At 36.7% G+C, this 13,091-nt stretch overlaps 1 protein-coding gene across 8 annotated transcripts in view; it reads right to left on the bottom strand.

Moving 5' to 3' along the window:
* Positions 1-13,091, bottom strand: part of GABPB1 (GA binding protein transcription factor subunit beta 1) — a 63,550-nt gene that overhangs the window by 23,793 nt on the left and 26,666 nt on the right. For all 8 annotated transcript variants that reach the window (XM_045900095.1, XM_045900097.1, XM_064570491.1 and 5 more), the window contains exon 2: positions 1,766-1,873. In XM_045900095.1, coding sequence (XP_045756051.1) covers positions 1,766-1,873 — 108 coding nt within the window. The remainder of the gene's footprint in view (positions 1-1,765; positions 1,874-13,091) is intronic.

Genomic DNA, 13,091 nt, shown 5'->3' with positions numbered 1-13,091 from the left:
GTTACTTTTGACTGTTCATTTTCTTTGGAATTTCATTTGTGGATACTGGGGGGATGAAGGTAGGTTCCCTCAGAAAGAAAATTCATTTGCTTCTGCCAGGAACCTGGGGTAACCTCAGTCCAAAGATCACTTTAAATCCATTTTTTAGTGTACAGTTTTGCAGAATGCACAAGTATTTATGAGTTCAGGTCACAAATGTGTGCAGGGATGGCCTGTGACTCCAAATCCTCATCAATAATTTTTTTTTCTCTCTCCATTTAGTGACTTGTTTCAAGTCAGTTCATTTTTCTTGCAGTACCCTAACAACAGGGTCAGGGGCAGAAGCAGGTAGAAAGAGAGAGGGGGTATTTCTGGTTTACCTTATACAGAATGCACATTTCTTTGGGATTCCTGAATTAAGAGGAGAAGATCTCCTAGGAGACTTCTATGAGCAGTCTCGGGTCTCTGTCTTCAGTAACCCATGCCAGTGAGGTGGGAAAACCAACAGGCAAATTCACCAAGTTAGCAAATATTCTTAGGGTGAAATTTCTTTAGGTTCTGGTGTTCACTTAGTTTTTCAGGTTCATAGTCCCTTATTTTCTTTCTAACTCATCAGTGCACTAAAGATTTTTTTAATTGTTAATCAAAAATTCTTTATCTTTTAAAGACAGATGCTGAAATATTTATGGATGGAATGAAATAGTTCATGGAATTTGCTTTAAAGGGGTGCCTGGGTGATTAGTTAAGAGTCTGCCTTCAGCTCAGGTCATGATCCCATGATCCTGGTATCGAGCCCCACATCAGGCTCCCTGCTCAGCCGAGAGCCTGTTTCTACCTCTCCCTTTGCTGCCCCCACTGCTTGTGCTCTGTTTCTCTGTCAAATAAATAAATAAAATCTTAAAAAAAAAAAAAATCTGCTTTAAAATAATACGGAATAAAAAAAGTGGATGAGGTTACAGTGGAAACAGACTCACCATGATTTGGTAATTTTTGAAGTTGGCTGAAGGGTATGTAGGCATTGATACAGGTTTGAAATCTTCCATAATAAAAATTTTTTTTATTTTGTTTTTAATGAAAAATAAAAAAGAACATAGGACAAGTGTGCCAAAAACAACAAAAGCTAAAATCTGGAATTTTTAGTTGTTACCAGTAGGCAGGTTAATCCACATTCCTCACCCTCCATACTGCCAAGATCATCTCTTTCTTGACTTACCCCAGGAACTAAGTAGAGTTATGGTTTTTGCTGTCCTCACAATTGCCTTCTCTAGTTACTAGGACATGTTCCCACTCCTTTCTTCCTCTTTGGTCATGTTTGCAATAGTGTTACAAGTATCAATTGAAATGCAAACATTTTTCCTTTTTAGAAGCAATTATAACATTAACTGGGATCTTTATCTGTTATTTTCTGAATTATAAATTCTAGCTGTGCTATTTAGAACCTTTAAATTAAATTCCAAGCAGCTACATTTTATATTCATCCTACAATATTGAACTCCATAGTTTAAAAGAAAAATCCTTTTGTGGACAGAACATTTGAATAAGGTTGCCATATCTAGATATCTAGATATCTCTATATATAGATATATAGAGATATCTATATATGACTTACAAAGATACAAACCATTCTCTTTAAATGATAGCTATAATTCTAAAACTACAAACAAATTTGCAAAAAAAATTAATTTTTGCCACATATAAACAAAATACTAAATTTTTATCTGGAAAAACTAATAAATGAGAGAAAGAGAAAAAAACAAACCAGCACAACATTAAAATCATTCTTTACCCAGTCTGTAGTAAAAGGAGCTCCATTTGCCATCAAAATACGAACTTCATCATCTTGACCTGCTCGTGCTGCTTCCAAAAGCTTCTTTCCCAAATCTACCAGGGACATCTAAGCAAAACAAAGATGAATTTAGCATCTCTATTGATATATTATTTTTTTATTAAGTTATGTTAATCACCATACATTACATCATTAGTTTTTGATGTAGTGTTCCACAATTCATTGTTTTCGTATTAACACCCAGTGCTCCATGCAGTACGTACCCTCTTTAATACCCATCACCAGGCTAACCCATCCCCCCACCCTCTACTGATACAGTATTACATGACTTTCTCCCCATGTATCTTTATTACTACCAATTCTCAACTATCCCTCTAAAAGTTTGTGATATGGCTAATCTGAAACTATAGATCACGCAAAAGCAATTTGTATTTGAATTTGGGGAACAGATTATCCTTTCTCATTAAGTTTTTACCTAGGTAATAAAATTAGTTTGAATTCTCCAAATACAGCTGGTAAAGATAATGAGGTAAGTAGCAGAGAAGGCTTGCCTAATATTTAAAACTGGCAAGAAACTGTTTTCACTGGAGGAGCGCAGCAATGAAGTTTTTCATAAAAGTAAACAGAAATAATGTACAAGACACTATCCTCTGTAACTGGTGCAAATTACAATAAATATATAGTAACTGTTTTTTGCAATGGTAAATCAGAGAATTTTCAATTGTTGCACAGTCAATATACACTCAAGTTCTTCCAGAAAAGGGACACAATTCACATTCAATGAAAATACTGAAAAGAAAGTCTAACAGTATTATCAATAGGCTACCTGTCTCACTGAGAAGCTAGAAAGTAAGTATAACTTTGTATCTTGTATTCAAGATACCCGAAAAGACTAATGTCACAGGTCAGGGTGTATGAAAGTGTATGTTTGGTGGTGTGGGGTGTGTGTGTGGGGGGGTGTCTTCTTGATTAAGAAATACTGAAATACGTGTTAGGGAAAGATCATGACAAGAGTACACAGATGAAGAAAGATTTGAATGTATCAGAGATGCTCAAATTCAGGGGATGATGGTTCTGAAATGAAAGGTCCTAAATTCAGAAGGACTATTCACCTGGAAGACTATTCAGTGATGCTACATAGTATCCTGAGCAAAGGCAAAGAGGTAGGGCACCTGGGTGGCTCAGGTGGTTAAGCGACTGCCTTCGGCTCAGGTCATGATCCTGGAGTCCCGGGATTGAGTCCTGCATCGGGCTCCCTGCTCACTGGGGAGCCTGTTTCTCCCTCTCCCTCTGCTTGCCACTCCCCCTGCTTGTACTCTCTCTAATAAGTAAATAAAATCTTAAAAAAAAAAAAAAAAAAAAAGGCAAAGAGGTAGAATTTAAGGCCTGTGAGGAAGGGAAGATATTGAACCCCTGAGACTTATACAAGAAAAAAATGTGCCTGCGGTATGAATTTGCCTCAAAAAGTGAATACCCTTTGAGAGCTGGGTAAGTAGTCAAGGGGAAAGAAGTTTAAAGAAGGGGATGTCAGGTTGATTAGTGTATTCCAATCTTGTATGAACAGATATTACTCAGGAAGGAGAGAGGGGTATGTATGTATGTATGTATGTGAGAAGGGAGTTCAAGCTTAGAGAGGTTAGTGATGCCAGGAAGGATAGACTGCATTACATAATTAGAAGAGATGTTAGGGAATGTAAAAGGGCTGATTAAAAATTTTTGTCCCTTGAAAGAACAGATTTATGTTTACATTACTGTATTTTTTAGTACATTCTACAACATGGGAACAACCAAACATAGGGTAACCAATAACAGGTGCTAATGCTGGGATCCTTGCATGATGATTAAGTGAGATGAGTATGTCCAAAACGGGCATTTGTCACAAGGCAGGAAAGAATTTCTTATAATCACTCCATTTATAAGGATAAAAATAATTCATAATATATCCCATGGCGAAGAAGAAAAACCACCACATGAATTTATGTTTTATGTGGGGTTTTTTACATGTATTTTTGTGTGTGACACAACACTTTCACCCTTTTCTGTTTTCCTCCCGTTCCCTCTCATACCTTGACTGAGTCACTGGAACCCAAGATACTCCTTAATCATGCTAAAGACATTATGATCTAAAGAGATTACTGATCTCTAATGAAGGATTTTTCCTAGGAAATATGTACCAGCTGGATAGTAAAAATTTACATCATACTCAAAAGGTGGAGAACCTACAATCATTTCCTATGAAAGGCAGGATAAGGCAAAAAGAAACTGACCTCTCCTCCACAAAAGTACAGTAAAATTTAAACTGGCCACACTAGCAAACACGTGACTCCACTTGGATGACCAAAATTTAATATAAATGTGGTTTTACAATGAAATAAATCTTCACCCAAAATACACCCTTTTATGTCTTACACAGGTAATACAAAATCAGTTTGCATTCATTGAGCATACATACTGCCAGATGGTTTAGACATCTGGGTATCTTTTATTAAGTAGTGGTTTAGGGTTTTTCCTTATTTTTAGAAACTGGGTTGTCTGCCTGTTTCTTAATGATTTGTAAGCATTCATAACATACATTCTGGATAGGAGTTCTTTGTCAGATATAATATGTATTGTAAGTATCTCCTTGCAGAATCCTGATCTCTTGACTCTCCACCCCTTTCTTTGATATTGCATACTATCTTCTATCGGTAGATAATGGAACGTTAATGTATTAAAAAACAAAAATAAAATCAAAGACAGCAAAGGAATGTCTGCCCAAAAAATGAATGTAAGAAACATTAATAATTTTAATTATGTAAGAGGTCTGACTCAAAATGAGAAGGGAAAACAAATAAACACCATGAACCCATCAGAGCAACAGTCAAAGGACAAAGCAAGAAATAATAATAAAGAGCCTAGGATCCCCTGGGTTTAATTTGCAAGTCTCTGAAACATAATGCGAGGGGGCCTCAGGAAGGCCTCTGGAATTGCACACTGCCTGCTTCTAGAATGAGATCTAAACTCACAGATTTAGAGGAGGGTGGCTGATTGGGTCTATGGGGGCAAGTGACACACCTTCCTCCACAGCTCACTGGGTGTATTTATCCTGATAAAGCAGATTTACTCCCATGACAAATATGCACAACCTGGTGTTTAAAAAATAATAATAAACAAAACAACAAGCCCGGGGGTGCGTGGCTCAGTCAGTTGGGGGAGGAGCAGAGAGGAGCCTGTGACACTGGAGCTTGAGTTCAGAGGCCCATGGCCCATGTGGAGGGTAGAGATTGCTTAAATAAATAAACTTAAAAAGGAAGAAAGAAAAAAGCAAGCCCAAATAGGAGTCATTTGCTCCCCCACAACAGCAAACCAAGAGTTCACTATAGTTTCAAACTATCCCAGGAATGCGACCTTTTTAGAAGCCAACCTGAAATTTTCTGATCAGCACTAGTGAGGTCATCTGCAAGATTAAAACCCTGCTGTTCCCTCCCCTAGCCAAAAAAGGTGTCTTGGCCGGGAACCATCTTTTCTTTTGCTAATAACTTCCTTGCCCCACCCTCCTTCCTATAAAAACCTTCCATTCTGTACACCTCCTCAGAGCTCCTTTCTTTCTTTTTTTTTTTTTTAAAGATTTTATTTATTTATTTGAGAGAGAGAATGAGATAGAGAGAGCATGAGAGTGGGGAGGGTCAGGGGGAGAAGCAGACTCCCTGCTGAGCAGAGAGCCCGATGTGGGACTCGATCCCAGGACTCCAGGATCATGACCTGAAGCGAAGGCAGTCGCTTAACCAACTGAGCCACCCAGGCGCCCTCAGAGCTCCTTTCTACTTGTCCAGTTCATGAATTGCTTAATAAAAGCCAATTAGATTTTCAAAAAAAAAGTCAAAGGACATGACCATATATTTTCCAAAAGAGAAAACAGAAATAATTCACAAACACAAAAAATGTTCAGTGTCACAAAGAGTCAAATAAATGTAAATAATTTAAAAGTTAAATTTTAAAAAGGATGAGTTGAGACTGATACTTTCACATATTGACATCTTACATATATTGATAGCAATATAAATGGATCAGCTGGGGGTTTTTCTGGATCAGCTTTTTTTTAAATGTCAATTTGGCAACACCTAAAAGTTACAAAAATGTTCAAGCCTAATGACCGAATAAATGATCCCACTTCTGAGCTCTATCCTAAAGAAAAAATAAAAATATGTTTAAATAGATTTATCAATATATGTATACACATATATTCACATAAATCTACATATATTATATATAATAATTTGTATCATGTGAACAATCTAGAGGAAGGAAAATGTGGAATCTAGTAAGACAATACACAGTAATTTAAAATAATAGTTGAAAGTTATATAACATTAAAAATTTATGCCATGTTAAGTAAAAAGATACAAAATTTTTGAATGTCAAAACATACACAGAGAACAAAACAAAGAAAAATACCAACAATTGTTAGAGTGACAAGATTATAGGAAATTCTGCCTCCATTTTACAAAGTTTCTATAATGTTACTAAATTATCTTCCTAACTTAAAAAGTGGTTTCTTTTTTATAAGGGACAAATTACATTGTATGACTATCAACTAACTAAATGCTGACATTAAAGAAAGCTAAATACTACTGACTTACTAAACAGGAAAAGTGGAAAAAAATAAAGAAAATGCATGGTATTGGGTACTTAAAATAGCAAACTTATTGATCTGATTACAAGAATTGCAACAAAACAATGCACTTAAATCAACTTCTATCACAATTCTGTAACTGCCTTAATTATCCAAAACATATCATATTTAAAGACTCACGATACTTAAGTTATTGTGGTTTTTAAAGTTCCATGAGCAACATAGCTATGTAGTAAATAAATACCTGGGTACTTTTAAATCAGTTCTCAAAATGGTAGCAGTACCGCCCCCTAGAGGGCCCTTTGGATATATATGGAGGCATTTTGGAGACTGATGCAGGGAGGAGTGGGATGAAGGCTCTACTAGCATTTAATGGGCATGTGTCAGGGATATTAGAGGTCCAGCAATGCAGGGAACAATCCAGTAGGGCAAAGAATTGTCACATGTCCTGGGTGACTTTCAAAGGCTCCACCCAATATATCTAAGGCTAAAACTAATATATAAACAAATGTATTTTTCCAGTTATTAATGTATCCCAAATTTCCCAGGATGCAACCATACTATAAATCTATTTGTTTTGTTCAGAACTTTACTAAGAGTTGTCACCATTTTCAAAAATCATGTCACCAGTGTTGATGCTACTTGGGTATCTGAATCACCAATATAAAACACTGTAACAATCAGCTTTTACAGCTTATCACTTTCACAGTAATTCTATGTATAGGTGCAAGCATTTGATAATCTCTTCTGTCATCTAGGGTAGTCTGCTCGAGGATTTACATACCGAAATATACAATTTATTATAAAGTGCTTTCCTTCAGGGGCCCCTGGGTGGCTCAGTCAGTTAATTGTCTGCCTTCCACTCAGGTCATGATCCTGGAGTCCTGGGATGGAGCCCCATGGCCCTGCTCAGCGGGGAGTCTGCTTCTCCCTCTCCCTCTGTCCTGCTCCTGTGCCTGCTCTCTCTCTCTCAAATAAATAAAATCTTTAAAAAAAACTGCTTTCTTTCCACTTCTCCTTTATATTGTAAGTATTTTAATGACTTTTTGAAATTATGCAGATAGGTAATAATAACCATAATTTTCATTGCAAGTTAGCAAAAGGGGCAATACAAACATTTCTTTCTATAGAAAGACAGCACTGGATCTAATAAGATTGAAAAATCAATGGAAGAAAATACACGTGAGATCAAGACTGAAATCAAAGGCACTCTTAATTTTTTTGTCAAGACAATTAGTAAAATGTAAAACAATGAAAATACCAAAATGTAGCAATTTCACTTCTGATTCTCACCTAAAGGGAACAGCACACAGCACAGAATAATTCTAATCCTCAAAGGAAAAACAGCATTAAGACAACAAATTGATTGAGGGGATCAGAGCTCCAGATGGAGCCCCCTCAATCTACTTTGTTCATTATCTATTAACTCCTCAGAGATAAAGTATTAGATTTACATAAAACCATTTAAGGACCTAGCAATAAATGTTGCTTTTTTGGTAAGTAACTTTTGCCCAAGCAAATAAAGAAGCATAATCCAATTCAATAAATTTTAATGAGTGTTAAATATATTTACTGAAAATACACGATACGTATGGCACTGAATGCCATCCCATTTAATACCCCTTTCCTTAAGAAAAGTAATCTAAAAACTCACTGTAATAAATTCCATCCTGATTTTTTTTTACTACTTCTGAAAAAGTTTATCACAATCTGATACAAACCATTATTTTTTTTAACTTCAATAATATGAATTTTATATCTATAGGGAAACTTCAAAATATCCACAAATTAACTCCTTTTGCTTAAAAGTACATGCTGAGAGAGCCATCTAGTGGTACCAGGAATTACTAACTATAATTACATTTTTTAAAGCTTAGAGTCTATTTTATTTTGAATTTCTATAATAGCTCACAGAGCTGTTTTGAGGATTATAATATCTGCACATGAAAACTCTCTATAAAACTGTAAAGTATTAATTCCATATAAATTGTTACTAGCACTCCTAAAAAAGAAATATGAATAAAAAGTTAGAAAATATAATCCTATTACAACATACTTAATGAACCTTGATTGCCTCATTAAAAACTTCAGCATAAATTTGCAATATCACTCCTATGCTCAATGAGAAAAATTATAAATCCAATAAAATTCCTCTAAAGTTTTTCACCAAGCAACTTAGTACTATTTATGCATCAAAAGCCTTTAAGATGATCATACTTTGACCTAATAATCCCACTCATATAAATTTATCATAAGGGGGACGCCTGGGTGGCTCAGTCGGTTAAGCGGCTGCCTACGGCTCAGGTCATGATCCCAGGGTCCTGGGATTGAGTCCCGCATCGGGCTCCCTGCTCAGCGGGGAGCCTGCTTCTCCCTCTGCCTCTGCCTGCGCTCCCCCTGCTTGTGCTCGCTCTCTGTCAAATAAATAAAATCTTAAAAAAAAAAAAAGAAATTAAGATAGATCATAATGAAACACTACAAGCTTTTATTTTATTTTTTATTATGGAAAATTGAGCAAATATAAGAATAGGCACAACAGTATAATGAACTTCCACACAGCCACCAACTAGTTTCAATATTATCAATTTATGGACAGTCCATTTCCCACCCACACATATTTTGAAGCAAATATCGGACATCATTTTATCTGTAAATATTCCAGTATGTATGGCAAAAAGATAACCAATACTGTAGTCATTTAAGATTATTTAAAAATAATATGCAACAGTATTAGAATCAAGCCTCTAAACTGAATACACACCATGATCCTAACTATGTAAAAAGTGCACAGAAAAGTACCCAGAAGCAATATACAATATACCATGATAATGTAAGTTATAGATTTTTCCCTTTTTTCTATTCTCTATTTCTTAAGTGTTCTATAAGGAGCACATATTACTCCTGTAATTAAAAACAAACTTTTATTAGTTGTTTCTAATAGTTATAGAAATTTGTTGCATCTAAGTAATGTCATTTCAGTGAAAAAATGTGAACATCTCATAGCCTGCATTTAATAGATCTATAAAAGAGACAAGTAGAATGTTGTAAAGAATAGTAGTTAAAAAAATGAGTAAGCAAAAAATAAATAAATAAATAAATAAATAAATAATAAAAAAATGAATAAGCACAAAAGCCTTTTATTAAAAAGCTTTTCGGGGCGCCTGGGTGGCTCAGTTGGTTAAGCGACTGCCTTCGGCTCAGGTCATGATCTTGGAGTCCCGGGATCGAGTCCCACATCGGGCTCCCTGCTCGGCAGGGAGTCTGCTTCTCCCTCTGACCCTCTCATGCTCTCTCTGTCTCATTCTCTCTCTCAAATAAATAAAATCTTTAAAAAAAAAAAGAAAAAAAGAAAAAAGAAAGAAAATAGAGGTGCCTGGGTGGCTCAGTCGGTTGAGCCTCTGCCTTTGTCTCAGGTCGTGATCCCAGGGTCCTGGGATCAAGCCCCATGTTGTGGGGCTCCCTACTCAGCGGGGAGTCTGCTTCTCCCTCTGCCCCTCCCCCTGCTCATGCCCTCTTTCTCTTTCTCTCTCTCTAAAATAAATAAATAAAATCTTTTTCTGAAAGGGGGGAAGACAATAACTTGGATAATAAAAGTAGTACCTGGCATCTTGCTAAATCTTTACCTACATTGTCTCATGTAATCTAAACAGACTTAGCATAACAGTTATGGTCTCCATTTTGCAAAGGAGACAAAGAATAAAAGGACTTACCAAAGAGCACTAGTTTTAAAGATAAGACCCATATTCTTAACTCTTCTGTTCTAAATTAGAGAACATTGGGAATCTGCAGGGATATAAAAGAACATGCCCTTCAAGTCTTTCTCTGTGTGATTCCTTTGAAGAAAAAATAATCATATGAACTCTGGTATATTTGGAATTTTCTCCCATTTCCATTTTGTCTAGTGGGCTTTTTTTTAACTTAAAAATGACACTTTCAAATATAAAGTATCTAAAGAAAAATCATCTCCCATAGACCCTTGTTTCAGAAAACCACCAGAAGATGTACTCCTCCAAGACCAGGAATAAACAATAACAAGAATCAAGGGCTTCAGGAAAAAAGGGATCCAACATAAACAGAGTGGAAGAGGATCCCCAAGATGGGCTGTATCAGAGACCTAGAAAGCAAATCCAGATTGGAGCCGGACAGAGGTTCCAAAAGGAGGTCTCCAAGGAAAAGATAGGCTGATAAGACTCCCAGGAAAAGAATGAGATTTCCAGTGGGGAATTTGACATGGGTTAATGATGGATACAAGAAAAGTAAGCAAAAGAAAAAAGTACACAATTTCTTTTTCAGAGGGAGGGAAAAAAAACATACACAAGAAAGAAAATGTAATCCCAACATCTATACATGGCATGGGTTAGCGAAGAAGAGTAGTTCCAGGATTGCAATAACCACTGAATACTAATCCAAGCAAAATTTTCGGTGTACTTGTATTAAGAAGATGAAGACTGAGGGGCACGTGGATAGCTCAGTGGGTTGGGTGGCCAACTCTTAGTTTCAGCTCAGGTCATGATCTCATGGGTGGTGGAATCAGGGCCCTGCATCGGGCTCCCCACTCAGTGAGGAGTCTGCTTGGGGATTCTCTACCTCTGCCCTTCCTCCCCACCCCTCAGAACCCAGCTCATGCATGTGCACATTCCCTCTTTCTCTCTAAAATGAATAAATCTTTAGGGGCGCCTGGGTGCCTCAGTCCTTAAGCATCTGCCCTCGGCTCAGGTCATGATCCCAGGGTCCTGGGATCGAGCCCCGCATCGGGCTCCCTGCTCAGCAGGAAGCCTGCTTCGCCCTCTCCCACTCCCCCTGCTTGTATTCCCTCTCTCGCTGTATCCCTCTCTGTCAAATAAATAAATAAAATCTTTTAAAATAAATAAATAAATAGAATGAATAAATCTTTAAAAAAATAAAAAATAAAAAAAGATAAAGAGTACGGGAAAATATGCTTAGAGGTGGTTTGGTTTAAGATGGCCAAAGCTTCATCTTCATAAGTGGGAAGTCAAAGATATCTAATACAGAAAAATCAATAAATAGCATAAGCTTGTTATTTAGAAATATGGAGGGAAGTACTAGGGAAAAATAGAGCAAAAAGAGAATGGATGCCTCTGGAAAAGAAGGCTCTGGGGTGGGGAGGAATAACATAAGGGACTCCAGGGTTGTTGTTTTTACCATAAACCTTGTATTTTTACTTTTCAATTTTGTACATGTATACTTTCATAAAAATAAAATTACAATAAACAAATACATGTTCACATTATATAAAAAATGTATCATTCAAAGTCATCCCTACACTTCCTGATAGTCTTACTCCCCAGAAATAACCACTATTTAAATGTTTAGTGTGTAGCCTTCTAGATTTTTTCTATGCCTATAGAAATACACACAGGCACAATGCTTCTTTTCAAATAAATAAAAAACACAAGAAGGGATCATATTATAATAGTTTTGCAACTTGCTTCTTTTCACTTAACAGGGATCCCCTTGTTTTATCAGTGACATCTTTCTAAGCACACACGTAAAAACATACTTTTTACTACCTACACAGTATCATGAACTATGGTAGGCTGAATAATGGCCCCCCAAAGATGTCTAGATCTTAATTCCCAGAATCTGTGAATGGTAGCTTATGTGGCAAAAAGGCTTTCCAGGTGTGATTAAATTAAGGATCCTGAGATAGGAAGATCCTGGATAATCTAGATGGGCCTAATGTAATCACAAGGGTCCTTATAAGGAAGATGTAGGAGGGTGAGGGTCAGAGAGAAGGAGGCAGAGATCAGAGGAGGGAGAGAGAGAGAGATTTGAAGTTCCTATAGTTGCTAGCTTGAAGGTGGGGGCTAGGGGAGTGGGTACTGCACCAGCCAAGAAATGCAGGCAACCTTGAAAAACTAGAAAAGGAAAGAAAACAGATTCTTCCCTGGAACCTCCAAAAGGAATACAACCCTGCTAAAATCTTGATTTTGAGTTTTCTGACCTCCATAACTGTAAAATAATAAATTTGTGTTGTTTTAAGGCACTAAATCTGTGGCAATTTGTTACAGCAAATAGGAAACTACTACACTACAGAAACAGGAAACATATGGAGTATGAGTACATTAATTATTCAATCCCTTTATCTTTATCTTTACAAATAGTGCTGCAACACACCCATACACTTGGGTTAGCACTTTTACGAAAATTATTCTAAGAAGTGTAATTGCTAGATTTTTAAAATCACAGTTTAATTGTGACAGATACTACCAAATTATCTACCAAAAGATTATACCAATTTACACTCCCACCATCGATATACAATGACTGCTTCTCCACAAGGTCCCCAATCCCCAAAGCCAGAACCTTGATTCCAGATCTAGATCTTCCCAAAGTCACGGCCAAGGATCCAGTGAACTCACACACAAAGCTGATGAAACACTTCCTTTCAAATAACTTTAAGAAAACGTGACCTGAGGAAATCCCACTACCACACAGGGAGAGCACCACACACAACTGTTTTAACATCTTTAAAGCTTTCTATTAAAAGGACATTCTTTGCCTCCAACTGGGAATCGGGGGAATGGGGATTCTCGTATCACCTTTTCACCCACTTTACCAGTGAAAGCCTGCTTAAAACCATCTGCTTTCACATTAAGTTTATCACAGAGGGAACATTCCTTCTCTGGGAAACTTTTCCTTCTCTGGGTCCTACCTATCCTGTCCAAAACATGAGCCCTCATTTGACTCACC

Source organism: Mirounga angustirostris, unplaced genomic scaffold, assembly GCF_029215605.1.
Source record: "Mirounga angustirostris isolate CCGP_5_RB_7025 unplaced genomic scaffold, mMirAng1.0.hap1 SCAF_9, whole genome shotgun sequence".
NCBI classification, from domain to species: Eukaryota; Metazoa; Chordata; class Mammalia; order Carnivora; family Phocidae; genus Mirounga; species Mirounga angustirostris.
The sequence above is the reverse complement of the archived record's forward strand: the minus strand, read 5'-3'. Positions and strand labels throughout refer to the sequence as shown.